General features: G+C 42.4%; 1 protein-coding gene across 3 annotated transcripts; it reads left to right on the top strand.

The window, feature by feature from the left end:
- The first annotated feature begins 1,178 nt into the window (after positions 1 to 1,178).
- Positions 1,179 to 24,186, top strand: fus (FUS RNA binding protein). 3 transcript variants are annotated; one of them, XM_055941688.1, is made up of 15 exons: positions 1,179 to 1,405; positions 7,296 to 7,320; positions 7,637 to 7,800; positions 8,024 to 8,192; positions 8,360 to 8,604; positions 8,726 to 8,906; positions 13,455 to 13,489; positions 19,913 to 19,948; positions 20,241 to 20,350; positions 20,702 to 20,831; positions 21,120 to 21,245; positions 21,751 to 21,871; positions 22,061 to 22,164; positions 22,458 to 22,596; positions 23,825 to 24,186. In XM_055941688.1, exons 1-15 carry the CDS (start codon positions 1,393 to 1,395, stop codon positions 23,862 to 23,864), a joined length of 1,638 nt encoding a protein of 545 aa, XP_055797663.1. In that variant the 5' UTR covers positions 1,179 to 1,392; the 3' UTR covers positions 23,865 to 24,186. The 3 variants fall into 3 exon arrangements, with proteins under 3 accessions (XP_055797663.1, XP_055797673.1, XP_055797654.1); XM_055941698.1 differs by having other exon boundaries at positions 8,357 to 8,604; positions 21,120 to 21,227; XM_055941679.1 differs by having other exon boundaries at positions 1,180 to 1,405; positions 8,357 to 8,604.
- Positions 24,187 to 24,258: the final 72 nt, after the last annotated feature.

Raw genomic sequence — 24,258 nt, 5'->3', positions numbered from 1 at the left:
AATAGCCTAAATGTTGGTCTTGTTAAACAACAATAACGGTTTAAACTGACAAACACCCACTTAACCAAGATGGTCCTAATGCCAATACCTAAAATGGCAATTAGACTTGACCGACATACTGAAAATCCACCTGAAACATAACATGTGAGAATTTATTTTTATCTGGGTGTGTAAAACTTGTTTGTTTTGACTAAGATAATTTCAAACTCAAATGAAAATTTGACACCCCTCCATTCAGCAATGTGCATGACTCAAGAAAAACACCCTATTACACCCCTACCCTATTACCACCCTGCCCTACCAAAGCCATTTTGTATTTTACCTGGTCTGTGATTGTGTGAAAATGATTTTTCCTTGTTACCAATTCCATAGTATACACAATAGCCTAGAATTTATTTAAATTTTTATACAACATAAGACATTTTATGATTCTGGACCATTTCTAATAAAGGAGAAAATGTGTTTAATATATTCAGTGCTCTAGCCAGCAGCATACCACCCTGCATACCACTGCTGGCTTGCTTCTGAAGCTAAGCAGGGTTGGTCCTGGTCAGTCCCTGGATGGGAGACCAGATGCTGCTGGAAGTGGTGTTGGAGGGCCAGTAGGAGGCACTCTTTCCTCTGGTCTAAAAAATATCCCAATGCCCCAGGGCAGTGATTGGGGACACTGCCCTGTGTAGGGTGCCGTCTTTCGGATGGGACGTTAAACGGGTGTCCTGACTCTCTGAGGTCATTAAAGATCCCATGGCACTTATCGTAAGAGTAGGGGTGTTAACCCCGGTGTCCTGGCTAAATTCCCAATCTGGCCCTCAAACCATCATGGTCGCCTAATAATCCCCAGTTTACAATTGGCTCATTCATCCCCCTCCTCTCCCCTGTAACTATTCCCCAGGTCGTTGCTGCAAATGAGAACGTGTTCTCAGTCAACTTACCTGGTAAAATAAAATATTAAAAGTTATCTACTTTTGTGGCAACTCAAGTATTTGACACATGGTCTCCTGAGCAGATGGAAATCCTAATTTATTGCTTCATTGATAGATGAGAATTAAATCAGACAAACCTTGGGCTATGGATAAATTTGGCCCTTGATGACGCTTGTATAACGTCATGATTGTGTCGTCATCTGACATACGATAGTGCATATTGCTGCATTCATGTGCTAGTCGGAACAAGGAAACTCGGACATTTCTGACTTAACTCTTGGAACGCGGCACGTGTCCAACTACAACCAGTTAGCAAGTCTGACATTTCCGAATAGTCCATGAACGCGGCATATGACGATTCTCTGTCTTTAGCAGCTAGTGTGGCCTGCTGTCTTGAAGAATAGCCCAACGTTAGCTAAATAATCAACATTTGACAAGTTTGAACTCTGACTCGAGGGTTTTAAACGAGATGGCGTCGAATGGTAAGAATACATTGGACTAGACAACGTTATATCTGAAGTAGCCATTAAAAATAAGACATTAGCTAACGTCTGAAAAGAAGCTAGCTTGCTAACGTTAAATAGTATACATTTGTATTTTACAGTTGTATTTTAGCTAGCAGTCAATTAAACATTTACCATGTTTGTGTAACTGTTGGCAAGTGAACTTGTCAAGTCAAACCAAAGTTAGCGAGCCAAAGCAAAGACGGCTAACGTTAGCTAGTTAGATTCGACAACCACCATTTTGTTTGGCTAGCTGCGAACGTTACAACAACCAACTGAACCAAGCAAGGAGACCGGTTTGTTCTAGTAACTGACCTAGTTTTGTAGAGGTCATCTTATTAGCTTGGTCGCTTAGTTAACATATTCGAAATAGTCGGTGGAATAAGATTACTTTTAGGCAGGAGTGAAAGTAGATGTAATATCTTATCGGTACGGGACACCAAGTGCGCGCACGCTTTTTTTGTGCTTTTTTCCATAGAGGTGTAACGTTAATCATTGAATTGCAAGTAGAAGCCAAATTAATTTCATACAGTGCATTCGGAAAGTATTCCGACCCCTTGACATTTTGTTACGCTACAGCGTTATTCTAAAAATGAATTAAATCGTTTGCCCCCCTTCAATCTACACACACCACCCCATAATGACAAAGCAAAAACTGTTTTTTAGAAATAATAAAATAAAAATCACTAAGTATTCAGACCCTTTACTAAATACTTTATTGAAGCACATTTGGCATCGATTACAGCATCGAGTTCTTGGGTAATGGCAACAAGCTTGGCACACCTATTTGGGGAGTTTCTCCACTCGAGCTCGGTCAGGTTGGATGGGGGAGCGTCGCTTACCTCCCTTTCCAAGGCCCTTCTCCCCAGATTGCTCAGTTTTGCCAGGCGCCACTCTAGGAAGAGTCTTGGTGGCTCCAAACTTCTTCCATTTAAGAATGATGGAGGGCACTGTGTTCTTGGACCTTCAACTACATTACATTACATTTTAGTCATTTAGCAGACGCTCTTATCCAGAGCGACTTACAGTAGAGTGCATACATTTTATTACATTTTACATACTGAGACAAGGATATCCCTACCGGCCAAACCCTCCCTAACCCGGACGACGCTATGCCAATTGTGCGTCGCCCCACGGACCTCCCGGTTGCGGCCGGCTGTGACAGAGCCTGGGTGCGAACCCAGAGACTCTGGTGGCGCAGCTAGCACTGCGATGCAGTGCCCTAGACCACTGCGCCACCCGGGAAGGTGCTGCAGAAGTGTTTTGGTACCCTTTGATTTGGCACCCTTTGATTTGATTGATTCCCCAGATCTCTCTTGACAAAAACCTTTCTTGGGCTCTACGGACAATTCCTTTGACCTTATGGCTTGGTTTTTGCTCTGACATGCACTGTCAACTGTGGGACTTTGTATAGACAGGTGTGTGCCTTTCAAAAATCATGTCCAATCAATTAATTTATCACAGGTGGACTCCAATTAAGTTGTAGAAACATCTCAAGGATTATCAATCTAAATAGGATGCACCTGAGCTCAATTTCGTGTTTCATAGCAAAGGGTACTTATATAAGATAAGGGTACTTATCTGAATACTTATATAAATAGGATGTTTCTGTTTTTTATTTTTAATAGATTTGCCCAAATTTCTAAACCAGTTTTCACTATCATTATGGTGTATTGTGTTTAGATTAATGAGGATTCATTTAAAAAAAAAAATGTAATCAATTTTAGAATAAGCCTGTAACGTAACAAAATGTGGAAAAGGGAAGGGGTCAGAATACTTTCCGAATGCACTGTATATAATGTCTGTATGCCTAGTAGCCTAGCCGTAGTAAATATTTGTCACATCACTTTTAACATAGGTGGCGGGAAGCTATTTTTCACCATAAACATGCACCCTTATAATAAAGCATTCCATGCATCCCCGCGTTTGCAGACTTATGAAAGACAGCCTACTATTACTAATGTGATGATTAGATTGGATAGTCATAATTTAAGCTGAAAAAATATAACTCAATCACTGATCGCAAAAAAGACTGTAAAATGCAGTGCAGGCTTAGGCTATAGGCCTATCAGATACATTTCTTGTTGGCATTTTATAAATACATTTCATGCAATTCTACTGCACTTTATATGAATGTGGACATTAGTAGAATCTTTTTTTAATACTATAAAGATTATAGGGTAGACTACTCTGCTGACACTGACAAACAGATCAATAAAAATGTTGTCTGATCCATGTAATTGGCATACGAACAGGGAAGACGCATACAGTATAACGTCCATCTGCCCTGGAGGAGGAAATGATTGTCCAAAAACAAACAAAAGCGGCACTGACCCAATGGTAAAGACAGTGAATATGCACACTCACCGGGGATATGGCCGATGTTCTCCGCTGGTGCCAATAAGATACTAGGCTACTGTTCGCTCAATTAAGTTGAGAATTTTGTTAACGATAAGACAGATTGGATTATTTTCATTGTACTCTCTTTACGGCAATAGCCATTTGCTTTCCAAACTGTTTTTCCGCAATTGTTTATTTAAATATTGTGATATGCCTGGATCTCTGCTTTTCATTGACAGTCGCAACTCTACTATCATCTATGCCTATTTGGTATTTGCCTGGCACGCGGCCCAAATTGCGGACCCTTCCGACTGTAGGCTATGCGATGTAAAACAATCCACAGGTTTACATTTTTTAAAATAAGCTAATGACCCTTGGCGGCCAAATCATGCTTTCTGGTGTAGTAGCCAGTTTTGAATGATTATTGTAGACAGGAATAAGTTACTTAGACAAAATCATTTTGGCAATTTAATTCAATTGAATCTGGTGTAAAAAGAAACGCACGCCTGTTTAGGTGAGGTGCTGGCTAGCGGAGTAGAGAACACTTGAAAAAGAAAAGGAGAGCCGCCCACTATAGAAGCTCAGATGCAATAGTGTAATAACCGAGTAACCAACGTTTCGACAGACAAGCTGTCTTCATCAGGGTATAATGACAAACACAATGGGTCACTGGTTTACATAGTGTCAAAGGACACACACAGCTGTCTGTAATCATGGCCAGACATGAATGGAACATATAAAAAACATAAATGGATAGCATACAATCATAGATAAAATGTGGCTACATAGGCCTACAGACATTTACATGATTGCAGACACTTGTGTGTGTTCTTTTATACTATATAAACTAGTGACCCATAGTGTTTGTCATTATACCCTGATGAAGACAGCTTGTCTGTCGAAACGTTGGTTATTAGGTTATTCAATTATTGCATCTGAAGCTCCTAGTGTGCAGCTCTCCTTTTCTTTTTCAAATTTAATTAAATTTACCTGCAATTTGATGAATGGAAAGAGACACCTACGTGTATTGTAATGACATTCTGCGATTGTCATTAGGCCTACACTTGTAGCCTGAATTGATCCATCCACTGTTGTCTGCACACGTTTCTCGGCAGCTCTTCTTGTGTGTCTCAGCCGCTCCTCTCCGGGTGCGCGTGTCTCGGCTGCTCACTCATCTGCCACAAATCTAAGTGTTCCTATTGAAACACAATGCAATTTGGGGAGTGTATATCTCCCAATTTCGTAAACTTTTCATGCGGCTGACATGCAGTAATGTTAAATAATGGTCTAATAGCCTATAGTTTTTTGGGGCATGTCGTATTAATTGTGATAGGCTCACGTTTTACCGGTACGGCGTATCTCCACTTTATTTTGCCGGGACGCCATACGGCCTTACTTTCACCCCTGCTTTTAGGGAACAAATAGCTAGCTCATAGGAACATACAGAGAAGGAACTGCAAGATGTGTCATAATAGCTTGGAAGCAATGCTGCGTTTAAAACCACTGGGAACTCTGAAAAATACAAGGTAAAATCATGACATCAGTGATCTTCAGGTCAGAAAGTTGAAGCTCTAGAAAGAGGCCTGAGATTCCGAGTTGGATGACCGTTGAAATCGATTTTTCCCAGTCGGAGCTTGTGTTTTTCCGAGTTCCCATTTGTTTTGAACGCACTGAAGTCGGAAGTTGGAGATTTCAGAGTTCCCAGTTGTTTTGAATGCGGCATGAAGCCAAATTTGAAATTGAATACATGGAGCAGGGTGGGAAAAATCGTAGGAAAACACAATTTAAATGTATTTTACAAATGGCTGTGGTCACCAATGAATACTTTAAAAAGAGTGCATTCAGAAAGTGTTCAGGCCCCTTCCCCTTTTCCCAATTTTTTTTTACGTTACAGCCTTATTCTAAAATGTATTCAATTAGTTTTTTGTTCATCAATCTACATACAGTACCCCATAATGACAAAGTGAAAAACTGTTTTTTATATTTTGCAAATCTATAAAAAATCTAAAAGATACCTTATAAGTATTCAGACCCTTTGCTATGAGAGTCGAAATTGAGCTCGGATGCATCCTGTTTCCGTTGATCATCCTTGAGATGTGTCTGCAACTTGATTGGAGTCCACCTGTGGTAAATTTAATTGATTGTGCATGATTTGGAAAGGCACTCACCTGTCTATATAAAGTCAATTTTAGAATAAGGCTGTAACATAACAATGTGGAAAGTCAAGGGGTCTGAATACTTTCTCTCTGTGTGTGTGTGTGTGTGTGTGTGTGTGATGCAATGTACTGTGTGTGTGATATATATATATATATATATATATTTGAGAACTCGCAATCACCAAAATAAAAGCTATACTTTTAGGGAGAATCAATTAATTCAGAAGTATTTTTGTCATGGCATGGGGCACCCATTGATTTTGATATGTTTAAGTCACTCAGATGGCATAAGCCATGGGAAAATGTTTAGAATTGCAGGAAACTCGCTTTAAAACTGCACTTTTTCTTTAAGCTCCTTGGCAAGATCTGTAGAATTGCAGGAAATTAGATTTTAAAACATCAAATTTTTCATTCACCTTTTTAGCTATTTAAACGGTAACATTTTCACTGTGGCCAACAGGAAGGCCTCTAAAATTTCTGTTCTGTGACAGCACCATTGGCCACACCCATGACCACGCCTCTGTCACACCCACCAGCTAAGTCCCATTTTGATCCCAAAAAAACCCTGGCTGCATATGAAATGCTGTGATTAGCCCGGACTCTATCCACCTCATCCTCCTTCACCCTCATCGGGCAATCCAAAGACGTCGCTTCGTGCCTCCCACCACAATTGCAACACTTCACATTCTCCTCACTTCTACAACACATTAGATTATCTCCTCCACAACATGGACATCTCGGTTTTTACCCTCCTGCAGACCCTTTCCACACGCCCAAAAGCTGTACAGTGATTACACTGCATCACTCTTGGGAGAAACGCTTTTACATGTGAATTCACATATCCGAATCCAGAGGACATAAAACAATATAGAGGTTAGATGGATATCTGTTTTGAGACATAACGTAGTATTTTTGTAATACAGGTTTTAAGATTTCTCAGAAAAACATGCATATCTGTGAAATGTCAATTGAACACTGCGTGTACGGCAAGCCTTTTATTTTCAAAGCCTTTTACATTTAATTCACTTCGTGTCGTGCTTATTTAGCTTTTTATGACCCGCAGAAACAACTTTGCAGACGACCACCACAACTTGTAAAATCCTCAAGTTACTGCGAGAGAAGCAGCCCTGCTCTGTCAATTATGCATTAGGTTACGAAATCTAAATGTTTTCATATGATGTTAATGATATGTTAGAGACCCCACTGAACGATTCAGAACATGAAGAATCATATTTGTCTTGGTAAAATGTGTTTTTTAATTACATTTAAGGGAAATTTCATCACCAAAGCGTGTTTTCACCCACTAGGCAGAGTGGGTGGACACGCTACTATTAGGCTACCTCTACTGATCACATCCCTTTCTTGTTCCTCAGATTACCCTCCAACTGCAGCCCAGGGGTGAGTCAAAATATGTGTATGGTATCCTCTCATTAGTGGTAGTTAGCTTTATCCCGGATTGCTAAACCCAGAGCCAACTAAAGTTAAATGCATGGCTCTAGCTAAGCCCAGCCTACATTATTTTCTGCAAGCTTAATCAATTTACGAACACTACATCAATGGAAAGGTGTTTTCTGTATGTATGTGAAGTCCTATATAGGTTGTTTCTCACGGAAACTACTTGTCACACCAATTTTGAAGTGACCCATTTCTTATATTGAGATTAGATATTATGTGCATGTCGCCACTCCATATAATATCTGTTTGCTGCTTTCAGATATGGGTCCTATGGTGGTGGCCAGGCCAGCCTGATTGGCTACAGTCAGTCGTCCACCCAGCAGGGCTACGGCAGCAGTGGCGGCTACAACCAGAGCTCTGAGGGAAACTCTGCCTCCTACGGCCAGGGAGGCTCCGGCTCTAACTACGGCCAGTCGCAGTCAGGTACGTAACCAACTGCACCATAAAAAATATTCATTAATCCAGCCGCTATAGGCATTGTAGTCTGGTCTCTAAACGTTGTCTCCTGTTGTCTTATCTGGTGATAGAGCTATTGACATTTTTATTTATTTTTTGCTTTCAAAATTGTTGCTTGGTAGCTTAAGTCAGCAGATGCATATCCACCTCACGTCCCCTCTCTCTCTCCCTTGCTGTTACCTTCCTTCAGGAGGATATGGTTCTCAGCCTCCATCCCAGGGCGGTCAGCCCTACAGCTCTGGGGGCTACAACAACAACAACAGTAGTAGTAGTCAGCCACCACAGAGCGGCTACAACCAGCAGTCGTCCTACTCTGGATATGGACAACAGCAGTCTGCTGCTGCACAGTCTTCTACCAGGTCAGAGACTATGGAAGACTGTGTTTGTGAAGTTCTGCATTGTGGGATGAGCATACAAAATGTGTTGATAAACATTGACATTTTGATGCTTACGCATATCCTGTTCCTAAACGAAGCAGCTGGGCTTAAAATAACGTTGTTCCTTTTTTTTCCCTTTTCCACAGTAGCTATGGTAACAACTCCCAGCCCTCTAGCTACGGGCAGCAGCAGCCGCAGAGTGGGGGCGGGGGCAGCTACGGGAGCCAGAGCGGAAGCGGCTATGGGGGCAGTGGCGTTGGACAGAGTGGGGCTTATGGGGGCAGCGGGGGGCAGCAGCAGGCCGGGGGGGCTCCCTATAGCCAGGCCCCCAGCTACAGCTCACCCCCACCCCAAAGCTACGGCCAGCAGACCAAGTACGGTCAGGGGGGTGGAGGTAAGGATCCACCTCTGATATTAGAGGTCCAGTTGACGTTCATTCAAATGCACCCACCCTTCTGTTTTTGAGCACCCACCCGGAATCTCAACTTCAATTTCCTCCATCTACTACTCCACAGGATACAGAGGCAACTCTCCACCAATGGGAGGGGGTGGAGGAGGGTATGGTGGCTCGGACGGAGGCTACGGAGATAGTGGAGGGCGAGGCCGTGGAGAAAGGGGAGGCGGCTTTAGGGGTCGCGGGGATGGTGACCGAGGATTTGACCGAGGTGGTGGACAAAGAGGCACAGGCGGCATGGGGTAAGTACTCAATAGCTCCGCTCCTCCACACACTCACTCACACACACACTCACACACCCACCTCAGTATTCACTTAGACTTCTTGCATCAGTCCCCCATAACATTTATCTGAACTCACCACATAACAAAAGGACACACACACACTCAACTTGTATCTATGTTTGGATACATCTACACATCAATCAGGTAAACACATGTGTAGTGTAGTTGACACTCAATCCAAAGTGTCTGTGTTTGGGCTATTACAAGATAGGGAAGGGCATGGTTATTTGAATATCTGAACAGACATTAGTATTCCATTACTTGGGAGAGTATTAGGGCTGTCCCCGACTAAAAACAAATCTTGGTCGATCGAAAGTCGTCTGTTCTTTCGACCAACATGTTTTTTTCCATAAATAGACACACCTTTATATATTTTAATAAAAATCAACTAAACGCATTGAGCTTATGGTTTGATGAAATAAGACAAATGCCTCGAGGGCGCCAGAGATCTAGATAACCGGAAGAGAGTAACTTAACCTGAACCAACCTTCTCCTCCCACTCCTGCTGGCTTTCAGATTCTGCCAATTACGCTCCTGAAGTTGCCTGTAATAGGCTACACGAGGCGTCTGCAACCTTTCTCATGTGGGATGACAATTTATCTGACCATTTCTACCGATCTGCGTGCCAGTTAGGGTTTTCATATGCACATTTTCATGAAACAGTTTAATTTATAATAATGTCTTTGTGGCTCAAAATCATTTTCAAATGGTTAATCAAAATTCTATACAAATCTAAATGAAATGATACAAACCTAAAAAGTAACTTCTATTGTCAACTATGTAAAAATAGCCTACATAAAGCCAACAAATAAAAACATTGCAGCCTGCAGGTAGAAAATATACAGATTTTCTTTTAAACAACAACAATCCTATAAATCACATTGGCTACACATGGCCTGTCTGCAACGAACTTGAAACATTGTATCAACTATTAACTTGGGTCAGGCCCGAAGCCTGCCCTTTGTGAATTTGCAACCTTGTATAAAATATTCTGGCCGCTCAGTTTCCCTCACCAGTGAGCTCGGGACCGACACAGCTGGAGGCTATTTGCTCAACGGATAAGAAGCAGTGGTTGACTTGGGCAGGAACTCTACCGGAGCGGAGTATGGGCACCTCAAGTTTTCTATTGTATGAGCTCCTGTTCCCCTTATAAAATATTAGCTTAAAGGTATTGTGGAGCTCCTGCACCTAAATATAAACGGTACCAGCACCCAAAATGAATACCGGAACCTATTTCATTCCAAGTCAAGCACTGATAAGAAGTAATCAGGTAGGCCTATTTTATGACTTTTCCACTGGATCAGAGTATGACATTTTCACATTTCACTCTGAGTGCTTATTGAAAAAGAGAGAGCTGGAAAGATTTTTCAAATACATTGAGGAACTATTGTCATTCTCAATGGATGTAAAAACAGACTTTGTTGCTGTTTGAGGTGAAGAAAACATTACTTTGAGAAGCTCCACAGGTCATTAGTGGTGGTGTGTTAAGCCAATCAGAAATACTATCAGATCCCCAAATGGGCACATTTATATGCCTACATTTCCTCGCAGGCCAGGTAGCCTATAGGACTACTTCTATGCATGCACGTCTTAACTCAACATTGACAGGAGCTCTCCAAACAAAGCCAATGACTAAATTGACCCATACATGGAAGGAAATTAACCAAAACTTGTTTCTCACAAGTGTAGCATAGGTTGTGCACTCTGCAAACAATGTGTCCACTCCGACTGGAATAATAGCCTAATATTGAATGCATTAACAGAAATTATAAGAATTAACATTAAATATACTATTGATATACACTAACAATCAAATGCGAACAATTCACGCAATGAAACAATGAATGTGAAACTGGCAGGAGAGAGCACATTCTGGAGAGAGAAGTGCACATGGGCAATCTGACATCTGCATTGGCCATGCAGCATTTACGGTGATATGGCCTCAGCAGGAGTCAGGGCATTCATACTTCTTGTGTTTTGTGGAGCAGTGCAGAGCTGTTGTCAAGAAAGTGAGTTTGTGTTTTCTACAGGATGTACCGCCTCCACCTACCATCAACCAATCATGTCAATGCGGAGTTCTACAGAGCACTCCGCATTGTTACAAAATTTGAGAGGCGCGTGGCGATGCGGTGAGGAGCTCGATTTGGCTTCTGCATTCCTCTGGAGGCTCCGCAATTGCGTAACACTCTCCATATGGAGCCTCCGACCACATTTTCGGATCAAGAATAAGTTGGCTTTTAGTCTAGGCCTCCAATGGATTAGTTCACTGAGATGGGCGCGCGTGTGCGCTACTGCTCGACTAAAACGATCTCGGTCGACCAACAGCCTAACGACCAATTGGGTTCAGCCCTAGAGTGTGTGTATTATTATTTCTGTGACATTGCTACATAGCCTATAAGGATAGACCAATACATTCCACATTTTTATTAAATAACAGTTTTGACAGTTTTTACAAGTGCGCCCCATTAAAAAAAGGGGGGAAAGATGCACTGTCAGCCTAAACACATTTCACAAGTGTATCTTGTTGTTATTGTCGGTCAATCAAAGCGCTGCTACAGTCAGAGGCTTCATGTGTAGCAAGTGATGTCAGAGATTTCTAATCAATGCAGAATGGAATTAAAATTAGAATTAAGTTGGCCAAATGAGGAGGATTAGGCTGCAATGAACAACCAACAGGTAGGCTGCTGTTTTTACACACAGCGTGCTCAAGTCGCGCAAGCAAGTCTCCATTTGAAGTTTTTCTTTATAACCTGATTTCAACTATCCGGATATCCCCCCCAAAATACTATCACCGGTCTGATTTGTACAGAAACAACTCAGTGGTGAAATGATTGTCTTGGTGACATTGTCGGTTACCTGGAAATCCAAGGGGGACAAGGAAAGATGTAATTGTCCACGTGTAGGAAGCGCTTGTAAATTTGATCAATGAAAAATGGATGCACTGGTGTGCTAGTGCAACTATGATAATGGGAAAATTCAAACTCAGTAGGGGTTGAATAGTTTGGAGTTGTATGTGCAAGCGACCCACGAGACATGACAAAGTAACAGTGTTCTGGCTGGTTATAGGGGTTGTTTACAAAGGAAGGAGTTTTTGAATGTGATAAAGACATCGGTCTTAGGTTCTCCCAATTATTTGGTTAAAAAATCATTTACTTCAGTCCCCATGTTCTCCTCGCTGCCTGTTATCTATGGAACCTGAACTGAGTGTCATACTAGCGTTGTGCACGTTCACACTGACAAAGCCGCCCATGCTCAAACCAAGCAAATGCAATCCATGGCTACAGGGAAATGCTGGGTAAAGTGCACATTTGTGTTTGTGGTTGCTTGTGTGCAAATACAGCATCACCAAAGTCACTGTGATGAAGTAAGCCGAATCCTACTAGCATTAACTACCTAGCTGTGCAACTGACTCCTAGTAACAGTTGCGTGGTTCTTTTAAAAGCTGAACACTGCTAAGCGTCATCCATATTAACTTTAAACATGCTATGTTGCTGAAATGTTAGCAATAAGCAAGAGATGTAGTCATTATCACATTTCATCAAGAGTTATCTTCTGCTTACATTGGCAGCCGTGTGACAATTTATTTATCTTAGTGAACTATTTGAAGCGTCTCACTGGCAAACATTTGTGTGCACACTGACACTGTCCACACACAAACACACCACATGACCTTGCCATCCTCCCACTCCACCCTTCTCTTCACCTTTTTATAACGCCACTTTCCCACCCACCCTTTACTGTGTGATATGATGCTTTAATAAATCTCTGAATCTCCTCCTAGGCTCTCACCTCTCCATGGTGGGCTTCTGTTTTTCATTTTGTTTTTTTCTCTTGAGGAAAGGGGGAATGGTAGAAAGAAGGAAGGACAGGCAGGAGAAATTCACTGAGAGGACTATAGGCAGGGGTTAAAGAATAAGAGTTGCAAGTGCAACATGGACGCACTGACTGATCAGTTAGAAAGGATGTAAAAGACCTACCTAGGAAGTGTGCTCTTAAGACAATGTCAAAGTCTCAAGACGGTCACCTATATAGAAAATATATAAGGTTTCATGAAACTCCTATCTGTAGGTGCTTAATTTATGTTTACTTGGATTCCGCAGCTGTTCTTGCAGTGTTATAAAACAGTGTACAACACGACACAGCAGTTCCAGGAAACAAGAACATTTGGTCTGAGTTGGTTTCAGAGATCAATGCAAAAGGAGTGTTAAATTATCTCTTGTACAAAGCAAGGAGAAGTGACTGTGGACAATTTTGATTTTCGGATTAAAACCCACTTGCAAACAAGATGCAAAGGTCTTCAAAACTGACCTCCGACTCCTCAGTTGTATAGAAGAAGGGACAAATCCTAGGGTGGTTCCAAAGAAGAGATAGGGGGTGAAAAAAGTAAGAGAAGTGAAAAGAGAGTAAAGGGGATGGGGTAAAAAGGGGGTGGAAAGCCCCCCTAGAGAGAGATTTGGCTCCGCCCACACCAGCCTTCAATGCGTCTCGCCTTTCTCTCCTCATCAGAATGGGCGATCGTGGAGGATTCAATAAGTTTGGTGGTAAGTGACAAAACTCTTTTAAATAAGAGATTTGGTGGGTTTAAAGAGTCAAGCTTAAAGGGAGGGGGGAAAACGAGATATAAAAGGTTTAGATTATTGGGCCCAAAAAGGAAACTGGCCCCGGACATTAGAACTATTTATTATGTGATGGTTTTTGAACGTGGGAAGAGGGAATTGATGTCGGAAGAACAACCAATATGGGAAGTATCCCACAAAGTTAATCAACAAGGAAAGATTGGTCATGATTTTATCTTAGAAACAAATCTAATATTCAGGAGTTCTGGGTAGAATGGAAAGAAGGCATAGCATATTGAGGTGAAAAAGGGTCATGATAGAAAAGCAAAGCGTAATTAGGATTTAAGGTCTTTATTATTCATTAGATGGGTTGCTTTCAACAGATCTCTTGGTCCTGTTTTGCTCCGTTGACACTAGGATTGTGTGGTTTGATTCCCGCTGGGCTCACACCCATACAATAGACCTGAGCACGCGTGACTAAGGCTGGAGCTACATTGGGGCGGCAAGCGTTCAGCATCGCGTCGGCGCTGGAGAGGCGGGATAATTTATCTCGTTATAATAAATGGAAGCAGCCACACCCCAGGCTGGTCTGCTTGGTCTGATTTGCAAGCGTACCCTGGAATTCTTGTGACCTTGCGCCTCTGGGTTTATAAATGTCTTTCTTTGTTTACGTGATGCTTTTTCAGTTGTCGTATATTCAAGTTATTAAATGGGCTACAAAGGAATTAGTTAAATGATACTTAAAAACAACAAATATCCTTTCCTATATGCAACCTCGAGGCGTACCCCTTTTCAGCGACGACTCAGCTCATCTTTTGTTATTTAGGGCTTATTGTTTTTATTTTTATTTATTTATTTTACCGTTATTTTACCAGGTAAGTTGACTGAGAACACGTTCTCATTTGCAGCAACGACCTGGGGAATAGTTACAGGGGAGAGGAGGGGGATGAATGAGCCAATTGTTATATTTGTCATGACTGGGTACTTGATGATTCCTTTCAAATTTCGATTTTGCATCCATGTGAGCTGATTTTCATTGACTGTATTGCTCTCTGTGAGTGTGTGTATGTAGAACCTTAAGTACTCAGGAAAAATGACGCTGACGCCATGCTTTAATGTAGCTCCAGAGTAAGTCACCTCGGATAAAAATCTGCAATTTGTATTATATCTTAGTTGTCTTGTTTTTTTCTTTATGTAATACATCTATAACACCTCAATATGCTATGTAGCACATGATGGATGTACTGCATGTTGTCACCTCAACAGGTAAGAAAAATCCGTGTGTATGTTCCATATCAGAAATTTCACTGTCGTGTTTGGTACTGCGTAGGGTAGTTTACTCTGCACTCCAAAATCCTTAGCAGCAGAGGGAGCTGTACAGTAACTTCCATCTCTGTTGATTTGAAGTTACCTTGCTTTAATCTTCTGAAATTATGTCACTGGGCTCTAAGATTATTTGAGTTGAGGCAGAAGGTCTTTCTAAGTGTCAAAGTTTTAATGTGCCTACCTGGGTGATTGAATCTGAGCAATGGGTGTTGCCCGCCCCCCCCCCCCCCCCCCCCCCCCATTGCTCAGGTCAAATAAGGTATTTCTTCTTGCTTGAGAAGATTTTGACGAAAGAGTTGTGCCCAAATAAATGGTCAGGGCTGTTACAGCCGCCACAACGGTGTCAGAAATGTTGCAGAATTTTTTCCAACAGAAATATCCTCACAATATTCTATAATATGTGTGATGACATCAAATTGCAGGATGAACACTCTAAGGAAAGCAGCTGACGTAGGGTGTTTGGTTATGTTTCTCCCTTTCCTTCTGTAATGCTATGCTCACTGTTGTCTTGTTGGTGTGAGGAATTTGGCTCTCTGCACATTCTGATTTCTAAATGCTGTCGAAGTGTACTGCCTAGACAGTATGCTTAAAAAATCATGGGTGGAAGTACTGATGATGGTGTTGGTGGTTTTTTAGTTACCATCTTGGACTTACATGCTGACTACAATGGCGCCATCGTGCTCACATGTTGAATAGATCCATCCACACCAGACATGATCATGACATGCAGGTTAAAATATCAAAACCAACTGTGAACCATCTATATTAGTTTTGGGGTAGGTCGAAACATGCATGAAGCATTCATGGACATAGTTATTTTATCTGACATGCATATGGTCCTCTCTTTAGCTGGTTCTTTTGTCGAATTTTGACCCAGTCATACAAAAGTGTGTGTTTCTCTACTCCGACAGTTAATCCACAGACAACAATGGAAACCTACTTAGTTTTTTGATATCTTTAATCTGTCCTCGTTTGTCTTCCAAGCGTCCACGTGGGTTTGTATCTTCCTAATATCCGATAAGGGAGGAACTTGCACCACGTGAAGCGTCTTGAATAGAACCAAGTTCTATTTTAGCGCTTGGCTACGCAGACTCGTTCACATGCGAAATGATTGAAGAACATGTATGTGTACATTTATTTTTGCACTGCTCACGCACGGAATATAGCCAGTGTGGTTTGCATGTTAGTCATTCCTCCTTGGACTATGTATCTAAAGAAAATACTTAACCCTTACTCTGGTTCTGTAACTGCGTTGATCAGATGGAAGGGAACAGAATGGGAAATATGTATGAGGAAAAAACTGTTTGCTCCCAGGTAGGTAGTGAAAGGTAGTGGACAAAACACTAAAGGATTCTTGTGGTGTTGCAAGGGTGCACTAATGACCCCTCTCATCTTGTAACTTTTGTGGTCTTCTAAAGAAATTAAGTGTTTGTTCAGCGTACAAATTGTTCTTGTACCAGAGACTTGTTTGTGGCAAACAGTGCTCCAGGGGAAAGTCAATTTTCTCAAACCGGTAAATTAAGTGTTGGCGCACACCTGGAAGGAAATAATGACTACCATGCAGTCATAGTATTGTCATGATGCTTGTGATATGTCAGAGGTGGGATCCATACACTATCAAAGAGTAATGTTAAACTCTTGGTGAGGACTTGTTTCCTGTTGAATGTCCTCCGCTGTTTGTGTTGACGTAGTTAAGCAGAATTTTTGAAATGGCACTAAAGCATGATGAATTCCCAAAAATAGAAATATTTATCACAGTCCACACTTGCCTTATTGTCAAGGTTCTCTCCACACGAGATGAAAACAGAACAATATCACACACAGTGAAATCAACAGACAAGTCAAATCTTTGTCTCAAAAATGTTGTACAGTGAGCAAAGTGGGTTATCTGGGCCACAAAGTAAGAGTACAGCTTCTGAAAGTGGCCACGGTGTGGGTAAAACGATAGCAGCAACAACCGCATGGTAAAAGAGTTGGACCTCTGAGTAAAGTATACTGAACAAAGATATAAACGCAACATGTAAAGTGTTGGTACCCTGTTTCATGAGGTTAAATAAAATATCCCCTACATTTTCCATAAGCACAAAGAGCTTATTTCTCTCATTTTGTGCACATCTTTGTTTACATCGCTGTTTGTGACCTGCCAAGATAATCCATCCACCTGACCGGTGTGGCATATCAAAAAGCTGATTAAACACCATGATCATCACACAGGTGCACCTTGTGCTGGGCCAGTAAAAGGCCACAGCTGTCTCAAGTTGAGGGAGCATGCAATTGGCATGCTGATTGCAGGAATGTCCAGCAGAACTGTTGAGAAACTGTAATGTTAATTTCGCTGCCATAAGCCACCTCCAACTTAATTTTAGAGAATTTGGCAGTACATCCAACCGGCCTCACAACTGCAGACCACGTGTAACCACGCCAGACCAGGACCTCTACATCTGGCTTCAACTGTGAGATGGTCTGAGATCAGACACCTTCTCAGCGAAGCTCATCTGTATGCTTGTCGTCCTCACCATGGACTTGACCTGACTGCAGTTCGGTGTCGTAACTGACTTCAGTGGGCAAATGCTCACCTTCAATGGCCACTGGCATACTGGAGAAGTGTGCTCTTCACGGATGAATCCTGGTTTCAACTGTACCGGGCAGATTCCAGACAGCGTGTATGGTGTCGTTTGCTGATTTAAACGTTGTGAACAGAGTGCCCCATGGTGGGGTTATGGTATGGGCAGGCATAAACTACGGACAAAAAACACAATTGCATTTTATCGATGGCAATTTGAATGCCCAGAGATATTGTGACGAGATCTTGAAACCCATTGTTGTGCCATTCATTCGCCGCCATCACCTCATGTTTCAGCATGATAATGCACAGCCCCATGTCCCAAGGATCTGTACACAATTCCTGAAAGCTGTAAATGTCCCAGTACTTCCATGGCTTGCATACATGTCACCCATTGAGCATGTTTGGGATGCTCTGGATCTATGTGTACCACAGCGTGTTCCCACCAATATCCAGCAGCTTTGCCAATGAAGAGGAGTGAGACAACTTTCCACAGTCAACAGCCTGATCAACTCTATGTGAAGGGGATGTGTCGTGCTGCATGAGGCAAATGGTCACACCAGATACTAACTGGTTTTCGGATCCATGCCCCTACAATTTTTGAAAATGTATTTTAAATGTTTATTTTTTATAAATGTACGCTAAATGACAGTATGGACACCTGCTCATCGAACATCTCATTCCAAAATCATGGGCATTTAATATGGAATTGGTCCCCCCTTTACTGTTAAACAGCCTCCACTCTTCTGGGAAGGCTTTCCACTAGATGTTTGAACATTGCTGCACAAACTTTCTTCCATTCAGTCACGAGCCGTAGTGAGGTAGGGCACTGATGTTGGGCGATTAAGGCCTGGCTCGCAGTTGGCGTTCCAATTCATCCCAAAGGTGTTCAATGGGGTTGAGGTCAGGGCTCTGTGCAGGCCAGTCAAGTTCTTCCACACCAATCTCAACAAACCATTTCTGTATGGGCCTCGCTCTGTGCACAGGGGCATTGTCATGCTGAATCAGGAAAAGTCCTTCCCCAAACAGTTACCACAAAGTTGGATGCACAGAATAGTCTAAAATGTCATATGCTGTAGCATTTAAGATTTCCTTCACCCCCACCCCAAACCATTATTCCTCCACCAATCTTTACAGTTGGCACTATGCATTGGGGCCAGTAGCGTTCTCCTGGTATCCCCCAGATTTGTCCGTCGGACTGTCAGATGTTGAAGCGGGATTCCTCACTCCAGAGAACACTTTTCCACTGCTCCAGAGTCCAATAGTGGCGAGCTTTACACCATTCCAGCCGACGCTTGGCATTGCACATGGTGATCTTAGGCTTGTGTGTGGCTGCTTGGCCATGGAAACCTATTTCATTAAGATCCCAACGAACAATTTAGAACTCTGTAGTGAGTGTTGCAACCGAGGACAGACTTTTTTTATGCGCTTCAGCACTCAATGGTCCCGTTTTGTGAGCTTGTGTGGCCTACCGCTCCGCTGATGAGATGTTGCTGCTCCTAGATGTTTCCACGTCACAACAACAGCACTTACAGTTGACCAGGGCAGAAATTAAGCGAGCGTTGTGTCAAGAAGCAGTGCGGCTGGGTTGTGTTTCGGAGGACGCACAGCTCTCGACCTTCACCTCTCCTGAGTCCGTACTGGAGTTGCAGTGATGGGACAGGACTGTAACTATTCATTTGATACCACGAAATTGGGGAGAAAAAGAAAAAAAACATCAATATCGAGACAGGAGTTGCATTTGTCATGTGAAATCCATAGATTAGGGCCGAATTAATTAATTTAAATTGACTGATTTCCTTATGAACTGTAACTCAGTAAAATCTTTGAAATTGTAGCATGTTGTGTTTTATATTTTTGTTCAGTCTGTCAGATCAAAGGGTCTGTCTGGTTTTATGTGCAAACTTAGAAATAACATGGAAACTTGAGACAAATGGTGACAAACTGAAAGAATGTTAACGTCCCCAGGCAAACAATCCGTGGCGGTTCCTTGTACATATCGTCCACTGGGTTCTAAGATCTCTTCGGCCCCTTGTGTTAAATGCATTCATTCCTAGTAATGCTGGTTGGTACATGTGGAATGGATGTATTATCAACAAAAACGGCTGATTAAAAGTGGAATCAAAGGTTTATTTGATAAAGGTGAGAGAAAAAACTGTCAATTGTTTCTGGTTGTAACTCTTCTGATGAAGTGATAGGAAGGTTGTACGACGTACACTATGGGCGTCGTGGGTCATTATTTCACTTCAATAGTGTCTCAAATCTGGAGTCTGGTCTATGGCAAGCATACACTGTAATAGTCCATGCCAGGTATACACCGCACACTACACAAAAGGCATGTAGAACGGTATACCAGTAGGTGTGTTTTGTGTGAGTGGTTTTGTAGGGATGAGAGAATCAAAAGAATGCATAGTTGTGAATGTGCAGAAGTTGTGGGACTGTAGAATAGTAGTATGTGTGGCACTTTTTTGTAAGTGTCCACTTACAAAAATGTAAATATGTCCTTTTTCTTCCTGAAGGACCGAGAGACCAGGAACCTATTGGGCCCAGCTCCAGTAAGTACTGACCTCTGACAGTTGATAGTGCTACAATTACAACTGATTATGTTTCTTGCCATCATGTTATTAAGTTCATTAATGTGTCACTATACGGTTCTGGAATATCTAGGTCAGCAGCAGTATGCATCTTGCTTTTCTGATCTGCTCCTACCTTTGTAAATTGTGTATATTAGTTATGTAAAGAAGTATTTGTCTTTTCTGGGATATAGATCAGAACCACCTTACATAATGAATGAATGTAACTGTCACTGTGTATGAACCCTATGCTGTCTTGACCACCTCCCTACAGCTGAAGACCAGGATAACTCTGACAACAACACCATCTTCGTGCAAGGCATGGGAGATGGCTACACCGTTGATTCTGTGGCTGACTTCTTCAAGCAGATCGGCATCATCAAGGTACCGTCCTGCCTACCTTTTTTAAAATGTATTTATTGATTGAACTCTTAACACCTCCCTCCATTGAATTATACCTGACACACCCATCACTGCCCTGACTTTGGTGCATGGGTGGCATCTTTTCCTGAGGCTTTGCTGTAGATTACTAACATGCTATGTTTTGAGTGGTAGGCCATTGTGTTTACCTATGCAATGCTTACATCTAATGCATTTTCTTTCTGTATCTTAATGTAGCTTTTTTTCAATCCATCTCTCGTTTTCTACTCTTTCTCTCCCTCAATTCCCCTACCTCTCCCACTTTCTCTCTGTCAAACTCTCCATCTCTACCTCCCTTTTTTCTCCATCTGTCAGATCAATAAGAAGACTGGTCTGCCCATGATCAACCTGTATACAGACAGAGAGACAGGGAAGCTGAAGGGCGAGGCCACCGTGTCCTTTGACGACCCCCCTTCTGCCAAAGCTGCCATCGACTGGTTTGATGGTGAGGAGATTACCTGTGGAGAAACTGCTCTTTACATTGTTTTGGGGGGGCAGGGAATAAAATGTTTTACTGAAACTTACAACATGAAATAGATAAGTGAAAAAAGCAGCATGATGGGTCACTGCATTTCTCCATTTGAATCGTTTTCTGTACCTTTAAGTGTAGTCTTTGAGCATTTTGTTTTTCTTATATGTTTGTTTATAGGAAGAAAATGGGTACAGTAAGGGATTTTCACTTGTTTCCCTTCATATTTGTGTTTTGTAAATTCTATTGTTTTCTCCGTTGCAGGGAAGGACTTCAAAGGGAACCCCATCAAGGTGTCCTTTGCGACCCGCAGGGCGGACTTCGGAGTAGGCCGGGGTGGGGCTGGCGGCATGAGAGGAGGACGAGGAGGAGGTGAGGCAGAGTTTGGTGGTGAGTTGGTCATTATAGGGTCGGCTCAATTGGGTTAGTCAATTCCACTTCATATTAGTCCACGTAGGATATGAATTGAGGGTTTTTAATTATTTAATTTGAATTTCAGTTAATTTACTAAAATGATTGAATTGAAAGGGAACTGTTCCAGCAAAACTTCTTGCCCCCCCCAATGGAAAGGGGCCAAGTATCTGTATAATTTTGTATAGCCCATGGGAAGGAGGGCATGAGTGAGAGCACAGTATGATTTAGCCCTTAATCAAGACCATTGGACGTCCACTTTAGCCTCGTGAGGGAAATGCTCAGACGTTCCTCAAATATTCTGTCTAAATGCAATTTTGGAAACATTTGAAACTTAAAACCGAGCCTTCGGATTCTAGTTCGTTGACCAAGCTGTGGTCCGGACCTTCAGTTGACAAATCAAGTGCTGGTTATGTCCCCCTCGGGTTCTCGAGAGCTAAGTATGATTGTACCTCTCCTGTATATTCTAACCCTCTCTCTGTAGGGCCGATGGGTCGTGGCGGGTTCGGAGGTGGTAGAGGTGGTGGTGGTGGTCTCTCTGGCGACAACGGTGGCCGTGGCAATGGAGGACAGCAGAGAGCTGGAGACTGGAAGTGTTCCAACCCGTAAGTCAGGGCTGAGGTGTGTGTGGACTAGAAGTGTTCCGACCTGTAAGTCGGGGCTAAGAGGTGCGGGTGGGTGGACTGGAAGTGTTCCAACCTGTAAGTCGGGGCTGATGTGTGTGTATATTTTGGGGATAAGGATGGGGGTGAGCTGCTGTGTGTGTCTGAGATTCTCTGTCTCTTTCCTTACAGGGTGTGTGGGAACCTAAACTTTTCGTGGAGGAACGAGTGTAACCAGTGCAAGTCCTCCAAACCAGAGGGGGCCGGAGGTGGCATGTCTCCTATGGATGGAGGCGGTAAGGCTGAAACCAACGTTCTGCACTGGCTTTCAGACTGTAGCCAAAGGTTTTAGTCTTTAGGGAGCAGCTTAATGGCTAAAGGAAGTCTTGTGTACAGAGATTTATTTGCTTATTTACTAACAAAGACTAATGGATGAGGTGTAGACTGCCTTTTATACTAGGCCAAGTTAGCCAGCCTAGTGGCCAAGGGCACAATTAAACTGGATGCCAGTCGTAGCTCTGTGTTTACTCGTTTTGATGAAATTTCCCCCCTTTTTTTGTCTCTAACTCTCTGTATTTCTTTTTGTCAGGAGGTTTCAGTGGAGACAGAGGGGGTCGTGGGGGTTTTGACCGTGGGGGATTCCGGGGCCGAGGGGGTGACAGAGGTGGGTTCCGAGGCGGACGCGGAGGCGACAGGGGTGGATTCGGACCGGGCAAGATGGATGGAAGGTAGGAAGGGGCATGTGTCCCAACATTGTACACAGACAATGACTTATTCATGTACACTATATATACAAAAGTATGTGGACACACCTTCAAATGAGTGGATTCGGCTATTTCTGCCACACGTGTTGCTGACAGGTGTATAAAATCGAGCACACATCCATGCAATCTCCATAGACAAACATTTGCAGTAGAATGGCCTAACAGAAGAGCTCAGTCACTTTCAATGTTGCGTCGTCATATGATGCCACCTTTCCATCAAGTCAGTTTGTCAAATTTCTGCGTCGCTAGAGCTGCCCCGGTCAACTGTAACTGCTGTTATTGTGAAGAGGAAACGTCTAGGAGCAACAACGGCTCAGCCACGAAGTGGTTTGCATACAAACACCCTGGTCCACACACACATACAAATACCAGATTCAAACGCAAATGCATTTTTGACTTCTAAATTAATGATGTATACTGTTGATTCTTGAAGAATATAACTTAACTATATAAATGCCTCATGACCTTATTTCAACTGTCGTACCCCATTAGAAGCCAAAATATATAAGCTTGTTTTACTGCATTGTTTTTACGCATCTCACATGCCACATTTTGGAATACCCTACAATTGGACACACTAGTGCACGTGTCAAACTCTTTCCGCGGAGTGTCTATAGGTTTTCGCTCCTCTCTTGTACTTGCTTGATGAATAAAGGTAACTAATTAGTAAAGAACTCCCCTTAACTGCTTGTCTTGGTCTTAATTGAAAGGAAAAAACAAAAACCCACAGACTCTAGGCCCTCCATGGAATGAGTTTGACAACGCTGCGCTGGTGTCTTTGGTAAATGACCTCTTCCAAGAAGAATGTATGTTAATTTTATAGTTTTGTGTTTGTTTCCCACCTTGATTGATGTAATTGTCACTAACTCCTTATTGTGTCATTTGTATTGCTTGCTGCTTTAAAATGCAGAGTCCGCCTTGCAAAAGAGACCTTGGTCTCAATGGGACTTCTCCTGGTTAAATAAAGAAATAAAAACAATGTAATTGTAAACTAGCACGGTATAGCCACAAAACATGGTTAAAAATAGTGTTGATATTATAGGTCAGTCCTTATATCCATAGTGTTGTCTGTGAATTTGAGTGATTACATTTCTCCAGCCCCATCTTTGATTTTTACCGAAACAGTGGTGGGGTATCCCTTGGTTATCTTTTAAACCCCTTTAACAATGTGACAAATGTCTTTCTGTTGTAGGGGTGAACACAGACAGGACCGCAGAGACAGGCCCTACTAGACCAACGCCATTCCAAGCTGGGACTAGTTCTCCATCCTGCTCCTCCTCTCTTACTTTCCTCTAGGACCCACCGCCCAACTTCCTCCCAAACCCTCCTTTTATACAGTGTTAAAAGTTGTTACTTTGCCCGTGTTTCTTGACTGTTTTGACAGACCTGACTATCCCACAAACACTCACACTCCCCATATACCCCACTCCCTCCAAAGTTTGGTAAACTTGATTTTATTTGTTCTTGAAGAGCTCTTTACATTTGCTGTTGCTGTCTATTGAGTTGTTTTGGAATCTTAATGTTTTGTTTTTAAAATTAAAGTATAAAACCAAATGTTTGGGATTTGAGTGGAGGTTCAGGCATCGAACAATATCTCAGGACTATTTCAAACGTTTGGTTGTGAGT

This window comes from Salvelinus fontinalis, chromosome 2 (genome assembly GCF_029448725.1).
Source record: "Salvelinus fontinalis isolate EN_2023a chromosome 2, ASM2944872v1, whole genome shotgun sequence".
Taxonomy (NCBI): Eukaryota; Metazoa; Chordata; class Actinopteri; order Salmoniformes; family Salmonidae; genus Salvelinus; species Salvelinus fontinalis.
The sequence above is the reverse complement of the archived record's forward strand: the minus strand, read 5'-3'. Positions and strand labels throughout refer to the sequence as shown.

Excerpts from the sequence above, each read along its gene's own strand:
- fus (XM_055941679.1), top strand. Across the intron at positions 8,907-13,454 it reads AGAGGCACAGGCGGCATGGG|AATGGGCGATCGTGGAGGAT; the intron begins GTAAGTACTCAA and ends TCTCCTCATCAG. Across the intron at positions 21,246-21,750 it reads AGGTGAGGCAGAGTTTGGTG|GGCCGATGGGTCGTGGCGGG; the intron begins GTGAGTTGGTCA and ends CTCTCTCTGTAG.